The 18,898-nt window shown below is 36.9% G+C and overlaps 1 protein-coding gene across 6 annotated transcripts in view; it reads left to right on the top strand.

Moving 5' to 3' along the window:
• NEK10 (NIMA related kinase 10) overlaps positions 1 to 18,898 on the top strand; it is a 189,863-nt gene that overhangs the window by 119,292 nt on the left and 51,673 nt on the right. For all 6 annotated transcript variants that reach the window (XR_001517765.2, XM_015596827.2, XM_015596825.2 and 3 more), the window contains one exon: positions 6,573 to 6,783. Coding sequence is in view for 5 of the 6 variants with exons in the window: in XM_015596827.2 (XP_015452313.1) it covers positions 6,573 to 6,783 (211 nt within the window). In the remaining variant the exon portion in view is untranslated. The remainder of the gene's footprint in view (positions 1 to 6,572; positions 6,784 to 18,898) is intronic.

Below are 18,898 nucleotides of genomic sequence, written 5' to 3'. Positions count from 1 at the left end.
ACTTCATTGTTTTGCACTAATAGGTACTCCTCACGTTTGTGGAATTATATCTGTAATCTTTCTTTGTTTAGCACAAGGCTGCCATACTGTACTAAGAGCCTCACACCCAGCTGGGGCTGTTTCACTAACTGCAGACTCTAAACAAACAATTTGACCATTTTCTGCATCTCTGTTTTCTTATTCAGTAAAATGGGGATTCTGATAGTACCACCCTCATCAGGCTGGTGTAATAATGATACAAAGTAACATATGCAGAACACTTAGCAAGGGGCTTGGCACACATGGTAAAACTTGAGTGAAGTTGGCATTTATCATTGTTAATATTATGGGAAATGAGCTGAAACCCCATTCTAAATCATCTGAATGCTGCATATACTGAATCACATGCCTTGTTGCTAATGAATCCAGACAAATGTATTTAAACTGCTCATCTCCACGATTTGTTTTTGTTCTCTACTATTTGTTTTCTGCGAACGGCCTTAAAAATTCAAGAAGTCTTCAGAGATGTCAAGAGTACCAGATTTAGTCATTTAATTTCTCCTTTACATAGGTATTTGATTGCCTCAAAGAGCAGGGGAGGCGTAGTACAGAGAAAAAGAACAGACACGTTATTCTGCTTTTGTGGCACCAGCAAACAGGACCATAATTTGCGTGTGACAGGCGCCATGCTATTGGTATCCATGGCTCCAGGGGTTAAGAGGCTAGTAGCAGTCAGATATCAACATTCATCATGTAAAGGTTAATAACATCAATAGGTTCGGGAATCGACTGGATTCTAATTCCTACTCTTCCACTCACCTTAACGTTCTCAGGCTCCACTTTTCTCACCTGTGGTGTATGGGTCGCAATAGTAACTACTCATGGGCTTGTTTTAAAGCCTAAATAAGATAATGCTTCTGATGCTCTTAGCACAGGACCCAGCATGTAGTGAGCCCTCAATAAAACTAGGTATTGTTATTAATACTATTATTATTTATGGAATTAAGTATATGAAATGCATTATGAGAAATTTGACGAAGGATGGGAAAGAGAGCAAAAAGAGATTAACAGAAGGACTTGGCCTAGTCTGGGGATTTGGGAAAGTTTCTATGGAAAAGGACATGCAGTCTGAGACCTGCAGAGCTACTAATTCTCAGATAGTAAACAGAGTCGAGTAAACATTTCATAGACCGGCATCTGTGAAGGCTTTCCTGAGGTAAAGAGCTTGTTAGTTTGAGGAACTAAGAGAAATTGGTGATGTACCATGTTAAGTAAGGGAGAGAATAGCCAGAAAATGAACAGGGCCTAGGGAGGCCGACGCGGGCAGATCGAGACCTGCAGAGCTACTAATTCTCAGATAGTAAACAGAGTCGAGTAAACATTTCATAGACCGGCATCTGTGAAGGCTTTCCTGAGGGAAAGAGCTTGTTAGTTTGAGGAACTAAGAGAAATTGGTGATGTACCATGTTAAGTAAGGGAGAGAATAGCCAGAAAATGAACAGGGCCTGGGGAGGCCGACGCGGGCAGATCGACCAAGTCCTGTAGGCCACATAGAAAGTTTTGAACTTTTATCTCAAGTAAGGAGGAGAGGATTAAAAGCCCATTAACAGGCTGGGACATGGTGAAAATATCCTCTTTAACAAAGACCATGATGGCTGCTCTGTGGAGAATAGACTGGAGAGAATGAGGGTGGGAGGGAGAAGGAGGTCCAGTTGTCCACTGAAAGATAATGGAGGCTTTGACAGGAGTGGTGTTGGTGTTGATGGAGAGAAGTGGGGTTGTTTTCACTGTGTGTTGGAAGTTGAGTCAACAAATTTTGGGGTACTTTTGTAAAATGATTAAAAAATGCTTCAGTTAACTGGGAAAATGGAATGGCATTGAAAATTTGAAAACAATTAGATTTATTCTGTAGAACGTCAGAAAATGGAGCCAAGACCATGGAGTAGAAGTTCCGAGAAGGCCAAGGTCAGCTCACCATGAGGAAGTGTATGTCAGACTTAGAGAGATATACAGTGGAGCAGGCTGCTAGATGGGTAGTGAATTCCCTGTCACCAGAATGTTTAAGCGGATGAATGATCACTCTTAGGGGACTCTAGATGAAATGTTTCCGAGGATACTTTTTATTCAAAATCATAAGATGCCATAATAAGTAAGAACTGACAATTTTATAACTGACTATAAATTAAGATTGCAGTGTGCATTCTGTAACAGATGTTGTTTTCATTTAAAGTGATTCAAGACTTATTGTCTGGGTTCACATCACAAATAAAGTTTTATCTTTAGAAAATTTGACATAAAAAACACTAAAATCCGTCATGAGTTGCTTGCAATTGCATGTTTAATTTTCTTTGGATTTTTAGTCTTTTAAAAATTAAGTTTCAAAAGAATTAGGGAACAAGTTCCATTTCCTGTTTTCTTTAGGAAATTGATATAAGAGATGCACCAAGGCAAAAGTGTTCTTAATGACCGCTCATGATTCAGCACACCAGACTCACGGTCAGTCACTAGTAATGGGGTAGAGCTTTTGAAATGTAAGACAACCATTGATGGAAAAGCTCACTAGACGCATCCTTAATTTTAAACTAGGCATTGTTTCTAATCACATATGTCTTCTTTCTTCATCTGATGTACTATTTTCATTTTTACTGTTTACATCTTGTCAGGTAGAGCTCACATAGTTTGTATTTCTAATGGGCGGCATCTTTCCTTTTTCTGGTTTGTTCGTGAGGTGTACAAGCTCATTTTGTCACTGGAAACTTTCTTTCCTAACAGGCTTTTAAATTGGGAGAATATCTTAGCAACTCTGAAGAGCTTGGGGCAGAAAGTAAATACATTTTGTTACTCTGCCCAGTACCAGCATTACTATTTTTACCTTCCAGTACACTGTTAGGAGACTATTGTCTATTTACTTTTTTTTTTTTTTTAAAGAACATTTCCTATTATGCACAAAATATTCCAATTGCCTTATTTTTCTCTGTCTATGCCTGGTTGCATAAGCTGGCTGGTGCTTTGTTTCAGAAGCAGTCATGAGACCAACAGAGTCAATGCTTTCAGCTACTTTTAAGGACAAGTGGATTCTTACATTTTCACCCCACTTTCAACTCTTCATTTCTTAAAACTTGAAATGAATACCAGTGAACATTGTATTCCTCTAATTCTTTCCACCTGTCTCTCACAAAAGAGTGGAGACGAAGCGGGTAGAGTGAGTGGAACATCCCGGATTTTTTTCTAGAACATGATTTTATGTTTATTTGATTAGAGAATCATCGAAGCATTCAGTTGCCCTTAAAAATAGTCATGGGCTATAGAGTACAGCACGGGGAATACAGCCAATAATATTGTAATAACTGTGTATGGTGCCATGTGGTTACCAGACTTATTGGAGGGATCACTTTGTAAATTATTTAAATGTCTAATCACTATGCTGTATACCTGAAACTAACAAAATAATATTGAATGCCAATTCTAATTGAAAAATAAAAGATAAAGAAAAGCTTGAAACTTATTTGATTTTGTTAAGCAATGTCACCCTAAAAGAAAGAAAGAAAGAAAGAAAGGAAGAAAGAAAGAAAGAAAAAGAAAGTTGTAAAAAGAAAAAATAATTTCTCTGAAATATCTAAGCAGGGAGACATTTCAAAACTGAGGAGAGATATTCCTGGGAGCCCAAAATTCTGTGGCCAAATATTTTGGGTTACAGACAGGTCAATTGTTAGATGTTAAGCTAAGATTGTTCACTCATTTGTTCATTTGTTCTTTTGCTGAGTAGCTGTTAGGACTCAGATTCCATTTTCCATGCTGAGGAGAGATCATGGTGAAGGGGACACACCATGTCCCTCCCTTCAAGAAGTTTCCAGTTTCTAGTGGTAAAACAAACCATTACCCATTACATAACTATAGTAGTATTAAGTACTCAAATATAGACAATGAAATGAGGACATATAAAAGGGGGGCAGTAAGTCTGTCTGAGGGTGGTCCAAGAAGTGTTTCTGTTGGCGACTTGGAAAAGAGCAGCATTCTGGCAAGCAGTTAAGGGATGTGGTTTGGGAAAGGGAAGATACCATCAGCAAAAAAATCTCCAAACAAATAAAGAAACAAACAAAAAACCAGATTCAAGAAGAAGGAATAAAATGAGCGAGGAATTGCGGGTCATAGGAGAGCCATGGGCTGTTTGGGGAAGTACAGGCAGGCACATTTTTTGTGTTGCTTGGAGAGTGGAGCAAGAGGAGGTGAGGCTGTGGAGGGAGAGAAGAACCAGCTAAAGAAGAGCCTTATATGGCACAATGGAAATTTTAGTTTTGTCCTATGGAGCCATTGAGGGGCTACTGAGGAATTCTGAGCAGAAGAGTGATGTAATCAGTTTGGGAATATTCTGGTAGCAGTTTGCAATATGGATCAGAGATGGGCAAGTGATGAGTGTGTCATTTAGGAGCAAGTGATGATGAAATAGGCCAATGGCCATGAGATTAGAGGGGAAGGATATGGATTCCAAAAATATTTAGGAGGCAGAAACCACAGGACTTGGCTGAGTGTGGGAGGGGAGGGAGGAGAAATAAAATTATGGATTTTCTTTATAATTTATTGAGTTTTTAAAATGTGTCAGCACTTTATAAGGATGGCTTCATTTAATCACCATACCAACTTGATGAGATAGATACTTTGATTATCCCATTTTATGGATGGGCATCTGGTTCTCATTTACTATAATATACAACTATATAATTTGTAAAATTATAGATGAAAAACTCGATTTAATTAGAACAACACTTAGCTTCTTTTGTGATTATGAGCAAAAGTAAGAAAGTTGAATACAAATATGTTGCTCCCACACAAGACTGACTTCATGTGTTTACAACCGATGCATAAAGCCTCTCTGCACTCAAAATAGTGCTGTGCTTGGGGTTTAAGCTCTACATTTGAGATCATGAACTTCTTAATTTTATCTTTGAATATGCATTTTGGAAGTGAAGTCTGAGGGGACAAGGAGCATGTGCGTTGGGGGCTTGAAACCTTAGCGCACCTTTGCCCTTCTCCCCTGTGCGGTGTGGCTGCAGGGTGAGGGGAGAGGGTCAGGGTAGGGCATGTGTCCTGCTGCATCTTGGGGTGAGGCCAAGAAGAGGTCATCCCTGACCAGGCTGGCAGCACCATGCTGCGTTTGGTGCAAATTCAGAGGGGGCCTCTTGGCCACCTTTAAACCGGGTACCAATTATATCCTGAGGGCATGAAAGTCTCAACTCTTTGGGGTTCTGTCTACCATCATTTAGGACACTGGACTGTGGGAAGACAAGACTGACTTCCCCATTCCCTGCTTGGATCCCAGATTTTCATTTTGTACTAGGCACCCCACAAAATATATAGCTGGCCCCATCTCCTCAGTCTCTTGCCTTACTTTCTGTATAATAAATGTATAGACTGACCTTTGTTAAATATGAATTCAGAAGATACATAAGTGCTTGTTTTAAGCATAGTATAAGCCCACTGCCTTAGGATTTAAAAAGTAGCATTGAGATAAAGAATGAAACGATAATGTCTCAAAATTAGGTTAAGATGTGTATTTTACTCATTAATAAACTCAATAAAAGAGAATAATTAGCATATTAACAAGTTAGGGTCTTATTTTGACTTCTGTTTTGAAAAATAATTGCAAGGAATAATTCTTAAATCTTGCCTGGAGACATCAGTATAGGAAAAAGTTGCACATGGGTTGCCAAATCAAACACAAGATGTGAAAACTAGATGTTTTTCTCAAAATTCAAGCAAGTTAAATTTTACTGAGAAGCACACATGACTTCAATGAAGTTAGAAATTTCAAATTTAAAGGTAGGCAAAATATTATAGTGAGTGCCAGAAGTATTTAACGCATGTTAATGACAATTGGTTCCATGGGCATCTAACAGCCTTCTATTAGTGTTTATCTGTGACGTGAACAATACCCCCTTTCGTAGGCTGATTGATATTTCCCACCTACGAAATCACAGAAAATATTACCATGCAATGTGTCAAATTAGCTACTTAAAAAAAAAAATTTACTACAAACATCTTAAACCTCTAAGTAACTGGGCTGTATTTTATTTTTGTGACCTCACGTTTTGTAAGACACTCACTAATCAGGTTGTGATGGTGTTGCCACTGTACAGCTGGAAAAGGCAAATAAACTCTGACCCTCTCTTCCCCCAAACCTTTCTTCCTTTCGGTGCACGAGGGGTGATCATCACGGCCTATATCATTGGTATCCCTCTTTGTTTCACTGACCAGTCAGTTGGCAGTGATTTTAGAAAATAACTAATTCATACAGGAGAAGATAACCCGATCCACCTATCCTGAGACCCGAGGAGCAGCTTCATGCTCAGCCTGTCATCTTTTCCTGCCAGTTCAGTTGCAGAGAAGAATGCTGCCTCCCTCTCCTTCCCAAACTTTCCAAATGCTTTTCGAGAAGTCTTGGATTCAAAACTATGCTTGCTGTCCATCTTACCCCAGGTTCTCCTGCGTGCAAATGTTGGGGTGGACACACAGTAGAATTTAACTTTGACCCTCCCCACCCCGTGGCCTGTTCCTGACTTTGACCTGACTGTAGTGATGAACTCATCCTCTCTTAGGTGCCTCACTCCTGATGCAGAAGCTCGCCCAGATATTGTAGAAGTCAGCTCCATGATATCGGATGTCATGATGAAGTATTTAGACAGCTTATCTACATCCCAGCTGGCCTTGGAAAAGAAACTGGAACGAGAACGGAGGCGCACACAGAGGTATTTTATGGAAGCCAATCGGAACGCCGTCACATGTCACCATGAGCTGGCTCTGCTACACGTGAGTGTGACTCCTTCAGTCTCTTCATGATGCATTCTACTAGGGAGGTCTGAAGTTGTTCATACTGGTCTTAAGGGAAGTTCATTTTAAGTGAGGAAAATATCGATTGCCACATACAATATTTCACTCTTATATAGTTATACACTTGCATCCATTTGTATATCTTCTAATTTAAATTAAAATTATTCAGCATAATTGATTTTCCAAAGAACTAACCCATAATTTATTGTATATATTATAAAATAAGAGGTATCAAAAAGATTTCTTCACAATTTGTTTTTTATTTTCTGATCTTTGCATAAGTAGTAGTGAATGCTTATACTTAATACCTTCAGCAATTTGATTTTGGGACTATAGATGAAAACGTAATGTGTTATTTATAGAAGGAAATAATATTTGCCTTAAAATTTTTTCTTATTAGCCTGTGGAATTGCTTTCATTACTGTTTGTGGTGGCAATAATATTGCTGTCCTTCAAATTGGAATATGTGCTTTTATTTTTCTTGCTAGTAACCTTTAAATTATTTTAATATTTGTTTATTTCTGAGCATAGCTTGAAAAAAGGATGCCAGAGCTACAATGTCACCTGTGTGATTGTGCCAGTGATGCTCTTGTTGTGGTTTCTTATTTTCCTTCCTCTGCACCTTAGTTGCGTCGTGACCCACGGCCTGTCCTTTGTTCATGCTCTGGGCTTCCTGGAGCAAGGATCTAGTAAGGGGCCCGTCAACCTACAGATGTTTTCTTCTTCCCTTCTCGGGCTAGGATCCAAGAAAACGGGGTTGTAACACCCATTCTTGATCAGGGTACCTGGTCGTTCAATCCTTTCCAGTATCCTAAGGACCTGCTCTGCTGGAGCTGGGGATGGTCTCAAAGAGGAGGCAGTTCTGATTTTTTGAATAAGAGCATTTCCAGGAAACTCTTTTCTTTTTAGAAGGAAAGCCTTACTGTTATGTGGGTCTATCTTGACGTACTTGGAATCCAGAAGTTAGAGATTCAATATGGTTTTCTTTTGGGGGAAAACTCTTTATTCTTCACAGTCTTAAATGCTGAGCCCAGCTATAATTTTATAGAACAATCTATAGTGATTATATAAGGCCTCGGTTTATGTGTAGGAGCATATGACTTAGAGTTATAGCTCTTGCAGAACACAGTTAAATCTTATACACAGGGAGTTAGAGTGCACTTTGCTTGTTAGTTTACTACCTGACTTTGTAAAATCTAGGCAACAATGATAAACTCATCGTTCTACGGATGTCATGTTGCATTCAGAATGTAGTATTTCCAGTAAACTAAAATGTAAGAGATTTAGTCGTTTCTACATATCTTAAGTTTCTGGGGCCTTCTATTAAATTCTGCACTGCTAAGCTACTTAGCTAATTTCCAGTTAGATATAAAAGAAGTCAGTTTTGATTAGATTCATGTAACTGATGGGTGCATTTAGTTTAAAATCTTACAACAGAAATTCTCTTATCTTTAGCAGAACACCTGGAGAAGGACCATTTAATTAATTTGTTTAATTTTACTTCTCAGCTTTTTTTAAAACTCTCTGTTGTGGAAAATTTCATACATTTATAGATGTAAAGAGAGTATTTTGTGTACTCACCCCCCAGTTTCAACAATTGCTACTTGGACCAACCATGTTTCGTCTCTATGCACACCTGCTGCCCCCTCCCAAAACCAGGACACTGTATTACTTCATCCATGAATATTTCAGTATGTATGTGGAGGGCAATTTTAACTGCAGAAATCTACCTCTCAGGACATGACTGGATAAAACAAAGAGAGAAATCTATAGTCAAAGAGGGAGTTTTAAGATTCTATAACTTCTTTATTCATCTGTAAATTAGGAACATATTACCCCTTGCAGAGGGCATTAAGATTAAATAGGTTACTGTGTTTGAATAGACTGCACAAATTAAAAAATGGCATAAATTGTAAGATATGTTGCTTAATTATATAAAATGAGCAATGCTTATGTTGAAGAATAGTTTGTTGATGCAATTTGTTAATCCAATACTAAATGGCCCATTACTACTAAATCCATGTATGTTACTCATGCAATTAATAAATATTTATTGAGCACCTGCTCCTAGCCAGGCTCAGCTCCTGCATGGAGTATTCAGTCTTATAGGGACCACAGAGAAATGCTTTACTTCAAAGCAGATTTTATATTACAATTTAAAGCCATAAAATGCCTTCTTCTGCACTATTTTAGGTAATTTTTCATTTCAAGATTAATCAATTGTTAACTAAAAGAAAAAAATGCAGCTTAATGAAAGAACTGAGAAGGAAATATGATTACATTTCATTAAAAGACAGCATGCAGTTAATTGGCATAATTCTCACTGAGTACCAGTTATTTTTAAAAACTTATATCTGCATTATTGCTGGCAGGAAAATTACAGTGTAAAAGTGCATGTTTCTTTTTTTCTTAAGTGGTATTATGGTATTATGATTGTTTCATTTCAACTATAGTGAAATGTTCTCCCAGAGCAGTTAACACCAATAATGCAATTACATAAATCTAATGATACATCATAGTCAAAGGAAAGAGAAATTAGTGGGTTCTGTAGAACTTTATGAATTCCTAGCATTGATTAAAAGATCCACTGTGAATTACTGAAATTTTGCGAATTAGTGGGTGAGCAAGCAATTGATAAGAAACATTAATGGCCCCTATCTCATGGAGTGCATGCTATTTACTTCACGTTAGCTTATTCTTAACGACAGCAATTTTCATCATGGGCCAGTAAAGACAAGTCTTAATATATATTTCAAAAGAACAGAGAAGTCTTCACTAATAAAGTTCACGCCTGTGTACTGTGGTTTATTTTAACTTCTATGAAAGAAACAAGACTTTCCTTTTGAAGAATGTTAAGCTTTCTAAGTTTTATGATTCAAAATAAGAGATCATAAGGAGAGCACAGAGTCAGGAATGGCAAGAATCCAGCAGAGAAAAATCAGGAGCAATTTCTACTTAAATGCGTAGTAATAAAAGGCTATTGTAATACAGAGGATATTATGGCATTGAGATAGTCAAAATCATGATTGGCGTTTTGGCACTATATACAACGTGTCAAACACACAGAACAATTACCCTTTAGGTGTTATCTTATAGCTCAGACAGAAGAATTGGTTACAGATATTTGAAAAGAGCATGCTGCTTGGATCTTCACCAACACATACAAGGATAAGTGCTTAAAAAAATCCAGCCAGGAAAAATCTGGATAATCAGTGGAAAACTTCAATTTAATTTGAATTATTAGGATTTTGTGGATCCAACTTCAGACTAATAGTAACATTGAGGAATAAAGCGTACTCCTACATGTACAAATGGAGCAGAGTTGAATGTTCCAAGGAGGCCGAAGAGCAATCGGGAGAGAAGCATGTTCTCTCAGTGTGAGATTTGCAGGGTTTTACCACTTCTCTTCCAATGACATTTGTCAGGTGCTTTTATCTTCACTACCCCTATTTTAAAGTGTAATGATAATTTCTTTTTACTAGTGTAGTAAGTTTGTTCAGTTTGGAGAACGACTTATGCATCCATGAGCCTATCAGAGAACACAAAGAGAGAAAAATTGAAAACACTTGCTGTCTATAATTAATAATGAAACAAGGATTCGTTGAACGTCTTCTGAACATAAGGCATTGTGTTTGATATTGCGAAGGTTGTAAAAACTTATGGTCTCAGTTTTAAAGTAACTTACAATATCTTTGGGAAGCCGAGACACATATGCAGGAGAAAATTCCTAATGATTCCAGACAGTTTGGATAAATGCCAAATGAGGTATGTGGGTGATAGCTCAGGGAGTTCCCCGGAGCGAAAGATCTGGCCTTGAAAACTCCTGGGTGGGAAGGAATAGCAGAAGTGCAGAAATTCTAGATATACCTGCTTAGCTCACTTTCAACTAAGAATCAAATTTTGGAAATGGCATTATTTTATGCTTTAATTTAATAGGCAGGAAAAAGGAAACCAAGAGAAGTCAAGAGACTTATCCAAGGTCATCGAACTAGTAACTGACAGACCTAGGACTGAAAGTTGAGTGTCCCGATTTACAATGCATAATATTTTTATACATGGTTTGAAAATCCGGGATAGCAGGCTGGTGCCAGATGGAAGAAGTTGTGAATACTTAGTTAAGGCGTTTGGATTCGGTCCTGGGTAGTGTGGACTAAAACCTTGAATTTCTCCAAAGTCCCCAACAATCAAATTATCAAACCGAAGGCTAATTCTTCCTTATTGTTCATATCCCCTTCTTGAATCTTCTTCTTTTCTTCTTTCTTTTTTCTTTTCGTTTCATTTCTTTTTTCTCTTCTCTTCTCTTCTCTTCTCTTCTCTTTTTGCTGTGGTTTCTACTTTACTCTTCTATCCTGGTTTCTCCATCTTACCTCTCCGAATACTTTCTTATTTTATCTTCCAACCCTGGCCTCTTAAATTTAGGTGTTCTGCTTCTCTTCTTGCTCTTCCCTTGGGTGAGCTTTATCCAGCCCTGTGATTTTTCATTTCATGTGCCTTTGGATAAAAATCAGTTGTACAAAATGGGAACTCTATTTTCTATAATCACGTATCATTTTATTTTGAATCTCTGTTTCTGCTGATAGCAGAAAATGGCAGATGTAGCCATTATCACTTGTGTCAGTGTTTTTTGGCCTAAAAATTGTTTTCCTTTTCAAAGTTTCTCCTCTCCATTTCCTCCTCCCAATATGGCAGTTGGGCACAGGAGGAGCCTTAGGCATCCCCATGCAGATGGCGGAGAGATAAGGGCTCTGGGTGCTGTCTTCTCCTACTGGCTTCTGCTGACCTTAGCTGAGGTGAACTCATCTCCATGGCTTTGGGGCATCTGCCTTGGCATAGCTGGTTTGAGCTGTCTTTTCTTTGCCCTCTCCTCCACGCAGTGTAGCCCGGCAAACTTGCCAGCCAGGACCACAGCCAACTTCAATATCCCCAGTGGGACACACAGGAGCTGTGGATTCCCATCCATGCCACACGCAACCCATGGGGGACTTAGTGGGAGTTGGGTGCCATATATCAGTGCCCCCAACTCAGGTACCTTCGTTAGCCTTTCCTACTCTTCTACCCCAAGTTCCAGTCATTCAATTATCTACTCATCCAATATTTATTGAAATCTATTAGATATCAGACACTATTCTAGGTGCTAGGTGTACCACAGTGAACAAACACAGATGAGATGTCCACCCTCATGAGCCTCATCTTAAGTGCCTATGTAAACCAAACAGAATATAATATGATGATGATCACAAAACTTCTTTGAAGTGTCCAGATTTTTCTGGCTGCATCTGGATTGCCCACCCAAGTTTCTTCCAACTGCCCTACTTCACTCCTGAAGTTCACCTCTGCTGGAGGGATGCGAGGAAGAAAAACATGGATGCTAGCGCATCTTCTGTCTTCCTGTTAGGTTCCTTCTCTGTGCTTCAGAAAGACTTCCCAGTCCTTTGTCCCCTCTGCCAGAAACTGCCCTTCCATCATGTCCTTTTTTCTTAGATGTTCTTTATCCCAGCCTTCCTTCTGGTTTATAAGCCTCAACCTCACGGCCTGGTCTCAATAGTATAAGAGCTTTGGGAGGAAAAGTACACAAAGTTTTCTAAGAATGCAAAATACACTGGGATGTGTTTTACAACATAATTTCCACACCCATTTTCTGAAGGACCTCCAAGTGACCTGTCTAATCTCAGCCTCTCCTGTGTGCCAGACCTAAATTTTGAACAGGTACCTCACCTCACACTTAGCAAGTCCCGCAGTGAATGGATTTTCTTCTCTTGACTCTGTCATGTTTTACACCTCATCACCTTAATTGGAACCTTGACATCTTCTTTAATTCACTCTCCTTCAAGTCTTACATCCATTTCATTAGCAAGCTCTTACCCATTCTATCTTTGAAATGTCTGACAAGTCCATCTTATCCTTTCAGTTCTTATTATCTCACGTTGGGTCTTTGCAATAGTCAATTGTCTTGCCTCTAGTTGTTCGTTACTGCTAGCAGTGACTCAGTGTCCTACCTCTCCACTGTCCACAGGGGGTCATTAGGAAATATGGGAATGGGATGGAATCAGGAGAAGTCATTTTTTTTTGTTACCCCAATGACTTTGAATACTACTGGTACTTAAAGGACAGCAGCAGAAATGCTCTTATTCCAAGTGCAGGACAGTCCCATACAAAATGTGTGAAGCAGAACCAGTGGGAGATACATTTTGAGAAATTTATTGCAAAGAACTGGCTTATATGAGTGTGGGGGCTGGCTAGGCAAGTCCAAATTCCATAGGACAGGTTGGAACTCTTGGACATGAGCTAAAGCCATGGTCCACAGGTGTAATTTCTTTTCTTTTTCTTTTTTTTTTTTTTTTTTGTCTCAGAGAAGCCTCAGTTCTCTGAAGACCTTCCAAATGATTGAATCTGCTCCACCCAAGTAATCTAAAATCATCTCCTTCCCTTAGCCAGCCTCTTCGTGCCTACCAATATGATCTTTCAAAAAACCCACATCTCATCTTGATAAATTATTCATGCTTAAAATGGTGAGTAAATATTCATACAGTGAGTCCTAGAAATCTACTCTAAGCTTTTGGTGAGTTAAGAAAGAAAGATTTCTATGATAATTTGATATTGTCAAGCTATTTAAATATGGTACACATAATTATCATTTTAAATTCCATCTATTTTGGGGGACAAGGCAGCTAGTAGAGTGCTAATGAGCAAAGATTATTTTCTAAATTCACAAACCTTTCATAATTTTATTTCTTTTTCGTGGAATTCTTATTGTTTTCAGATATAATCTATATAAGTTCTTAGCAAACTTTATTCACAGGAATTTGACATTTTTTTTTAATATTCTCCAATATCTTTAAAGTTAACCACTTAAGAATTGAGCAAATATGCAAGCACTTGAGTCTCATGTTCTTAGTGCAAATTTTTTAAACTGTTGAGTCTTTATCTTAGTTGCTTTATGTTTATTAGGCCACATGTCATTTGCAATTGCAGAGCACACCACTAAAGATGTGTGTCTGCAGTCTTCTGCTAAGAAGTTAAATGTAGAAAATGATATATTTTAAAAGGATGGTATTTTTGTGAACATCTTTGCTTTTATTGTCTGGTTAATTGACTGAATTTCCCCCAAGGCTGTGAAAATGCAACAAGTAATGATGCAGCAAAAGAAGCATCGGGAAAAATCGTGACTTGTTTTAGAAATACTCTATATTTGTTATGTTTTAAGAAAACTAAACCATGCCTGCTAGGCTCCCATACAGATATACATGTAATTCTTACATTTACCCTAAGACCCTCTTCCCTTTTTATTGAGATATAATTTATATACAAGTAAAATGTACAAAATTTAAATGCTAAGCTTAATAACTTTTGACACATGTATAACCCCTACCCCAAACCAGATCCAGATCATTTACATCACCTCAGAAAGTTCCCTCATGTCCCCGCTCATGCAGTTCCCTGCCCATGGACCGACCGTTGCAATTTCTGTTACTATAGATGTTTTCAGCCTAGTGTTTGACTTCATATATAAATCAGACAATACGCACTCTTTAGTGCCTGGCTTCTCTCACATGACACTGAGAGATTCATCCATATTGTCGTGTATAGCAGTAATTTGTTTATATTACTAGAGTATTATGTCATATGAATACATCATAATTTATTTTTTCTCCTGTTGATGAACACTTATATTGTGTTTCTAGATTTGGGCTTTATAAGTAAGACTGCTGCAAATTTTCTTGGATAACTCTTCTTGTGGATATATCTTCGTTTTTCTTAGATAAATACTTAAGAATATAACTTCAGGATCATGAGGTAGTTAGTTATATCATTAACTTTAAAAGAAACTACCAAACAGTTCTCCACTTTAAGGGACATTGTATGAAATTGTTCCATATTCTTATAAACATTGGTGTTGTCAGTCTTTTAGATTTTAGCCTTCGTAATGGGTTTAAAAGGTATCTCTTTGTGGTTTTAATTTGCATTTTCCTGATGACCAAGGATGTTGAGTACCTTTAAATGTGTTTATTGGTTATTTATCTATCTCTTTGTATCTGTGAAATATCTGTTCAAATTTTTGGCCATTATTTTATCGAATTTGTTTTTGTTATTTTTTAGGATGTTCAGCTATGACTCTCTCATCAAACATATGTATTGCAGATAGTTTTCCCAGTCTATCACTTGACTCATTATTTTATTTCTGATGAGCAGACATTGTTGTTAAATTTTAATTTTGTTAAAATACAATTTATTTGTTTAGTTTTTTGTGTTCTTTTGTTGTCCATGCTTTTTGCATTCTTGTTTCCTATCCCAACGTCGCAAAAATAAACTCTTTTTTTGTGCGTATATTCTTTGTGATTACAGCTTTAATGTTTAGGTCTGTGATCTATTTTGATGTAGTTTTGTTTATAGAATAATGAAGAAATTGAGTTTAATTTTTTTCCATATGAGTATTCAATTTTTCCATCATCATTTCTTAAAATGCCTAATATTTCCCTATTAATTTTATTAGGTATCTTTGTTAAAAGTCATTTGACAGTATATATGTGGATCTTTTTCTGAACTCTATTCTATTCCATTGATCTATATGTCTGTTCTTAGACCAATACGACGGTGTCTTGATTTTTGTAGCTTTTCAACAAGTTTTGAAATCAGGTTGTGTAAGTCCTCCAATTTTGTTCTTCTTTGTCAAGTGTGATTTGGCTGTTCTAGATCTATTTTATTTCCTTATTAATTTTAGAATCAGCTTGCTAATGTCTTCAAAAAATCATGCCAAAATTTTGATTTCTACCCTTTGTTTTAACATGGAGATCTTTTTACAACCCTGTAAAAAAAAAATTGATCTTTTATTTCACTTATTCAACAAAATTTATTGACCATCTACTTTCTTCTGGGAACTGTTCTAGTCTGATGTTATAACAGTGAACAAAACAGTCAAAGAAACCCACCTTCATAGTGGGAGAAGACAAATAATAAATGAATAAAAAATTTAAGTGCTATGGATGAAAATATAAGAAGGTAAGGTAATAGAAAGTGATTGGTAGATGTGGAGAGATAGGCTATTTTAAAAAGAGATGTCACGGAGAGCTTTTATAATTACATGACATTTGAGCAGAAGCCAGAATACATTAAAGGGGTGAGTCATGCAAATATCTGGAGGCACAACATTGATGGCAGAGGAAACAGCAAGTCCAAAGATCCTGAAGTGGGAACGTTCCTGCCAAGTTCAAGGAGCAAGCAAGGAAGTCTGTGTGGTTGCAGTGCAGTGAAGCATGAGGAGACAGTAGGAGACTAGGAGGCTATAGTTCACGGCATAGACTTGAGTGATGCGAGTTTAGTGAAAGGAAGTGACATAATGTTTTTAAATGATAAAGTTGGCTGCTGTGTAGGAACAGACTGCTGAGAGTCAAGAGTGGAAGCAGGAAGATTGATTAAGAGGAGATTGCATTTGGACCAGGCAAAAAATCTTGGTTACTCTTTTCCTTGACTTTTAATTCTCTGTCTACCAGTTCTTAAACAGTTTGATATTCTGATATCATGTGCTAAACGTGGAGTTTAACTGGAATTATACTTTTCCTCATGTAATTCTATGTTAAAAATGGAACAGTAAGTGGTTTTCCAATTTGTAGGTTTCATCTAGAGTGATACTACCCATATCTAATTCTATACTGTTTAATGCCTTTAGGTATTGCTGGTTTTCAATTGCATTTCTTGTTTTTTAGCTATCCAAATTAGAATGTCTTAAAATTTGCATTGTTTTCTCTATGTGTTGTTTCTTCTATGTTAAGCAATATTGCCTGATTCTGGCCTCTTTTGAAAATGCTTTTGGAAATATTAACATACATATTCAGTTCTTTTTGTCTGTCCTATCTTGAAACAAAATGTTGGTCAATAAATGTTTATTTAGACCTTACCAACTGTGTTTGTAATAAGTGATATTTTCAGATTATGACACTGTTCTCCTCATCTTTATTAGTCTTATTACTTCTAGCAAACTTGTCTTTGAATTAGGAATAGTAGGTTAGTTATGGGGTGGCAGTAAAACATTATAAAACACTATAAAAATTTCAGTAAATTTTATAAAACATTATAAAAATTTCAGTAAATTTGATACTGAAATTTTATATTGAATTATTATAATGAATTCATTTTCTAATTTTATTTAATTTAGTGACAGTTCATTAATATATTCTTATGCTTTTAAGAAGTTCTAATTAAGAGTGTTGTGATAATAATGTATCATAATTATGTGCATTTCATTATATTAAAGCAAAATGTTTAGCTTCATATGAATTTTTTAAGACATTCAAAAGAATAATTAATATCCAAACTAGAAGGGAACATTTTTCTTTATTATATAATATTTATAAAGTTAGCTATCTTCAAAGCCCCCGACACTAGTTTTTCTGGTTTAAATTGAATGTGTTATTCTTCTACTTGACACATGGTACATGCATGAGAAAAAGGAAATGCTTTTGGATTATATTAATGAAATTAGACATTATCCAAACAATTCTGGAGATAAAAGAGTTCCATCTACCACAGTGAGGGACGAGGCTCCAGGTGTGCAACATTATTCCATCTCTCTGTGATGGCGAAGCTTCTCCAGAGCGAGGTCCTGGAGAGGAGCTGCTCATTGTGCCCACTAACGTGGGCGATCCACTCACGTATGGCCTGTGTCTATGTGGCCTCTTCGATCATCTGACTGCATTACCTGCTTTTTTTAATACTTTGAAATTTAGGGACTAAGTTGATGTATAATAATATGCAGTTCATGATCTGTCTATTTTAAATTTTCTTCATGCTATCACCCATGAAAAGCATAGAACTTGGTTTGCCCCTGAAAAGATATCACCTCAGCCAGATGAATGTTTGTCAAGCACTAGAGAGCCCTAAATATATGTGTTTAAGGTCATAGTTATTAACTAAACAAATAGAAGAAATTGGGTAAAGATATAGCTCAAGTAGAATATGAATATTTAGAATACAATAGAAATAGTGCATTCTTTATGATTCTAAAGTAAAGCTTCTACAAGATATAGCTGGTGTTATGCATTATATTTATTTCTTTTCTTTCTCTCTGTCCTTATAAAACTAACATTCTGGGCAATTAAAAAAATTACAATAGTTTTAATAAAATAGGCCCTCTTAATTCTTTCCTACTGTTGCAGTTAACTTGGGTGATGTCAGTCTGTTCCTGTTAGAATTGCTATTCAACTAAAAATGTATTATGATCTGCTCTGCACATAAAAATTACATTATAATGAGCAAAACTCAGCCAAACATAATTGTGCCTATATCAGCAATTGTAACAGGAAGCTTTTTCTATAATGGTGATAATTACCATATCAACGATAATTTTATTGTATGATATGCATTGTCTTTTCCTTTGGTGCTCTATTAATACACAGAATGTGTCCATCAGTTCCTAGGTGATACAAATGCCAAAAAATTTAAACTCTCTCTCCTAATCCTAGAAAAATCATAATTAGAAAGTAAACAAAATGAGAGCAGCCGAATTCCATCCCCCGAGGCTATACCTTTTAACCTGTAACTCTTTTTAACAGGTTTATGTTCTTGCTGGAGGCAACTTATGAAAACATCTTAATGGCCTCAACTCTCATACTGAAAACATCCAATCATCTCTGACTTTGGCCTGCTGAGTTACAGAGGCATATTGTCTGTAGTTGCTGGGCTGGTCATCTCTAAAATGTGAACTTTACAACTTTTCCTAAGTGCAAAGGGGGAAAAGGAAGGGAAAAGTTCATTCCTATTCACAGGTGCATCACCAAATAGTCCCTTCAGCTCTTACAGAAATTTCACAATGTGGGATCCTGTGTAAAAGGGCAAGACGAAAAATACAGAAGTTACAAAAACTTCTCCTCCTATAATGGAATTCATCTGCTTTTCTAGCCCTTCTCTACTTTTTATATCAACACTGGAATTATTTATTGAGCATTTACTATGTGCGAAGTATCTAGGAACTTAAAAGGGACTGAAATAGCACCTCCATTCTCTAAGGTGTGAATTGGATAATAACTTGGGTACTCAAATATTCACAAGCAAAAACTCTGGATATCACATTTGAGAAAGCGTGTCTATGGTGACATACAGT

The sequence above is a fragment of the Pteropus alecto genome, unplaced genomic scaffold (assembly GCF_000325575.1).
Source record: "Pteropus alecto unplaced genomic scaffold, ASM32557v1 scaffold10, whole genome shotgun sequence".
Taxonomy (NCBI): Eukaryota; Metazoa; Chordata; class Mammalia; order Chiroptera; family Pteropodidae; genus Pteropus; species Pteropus alecto.
This window is presented reverse-complemented; position numbering and strand designations above follow the sequence as displayed.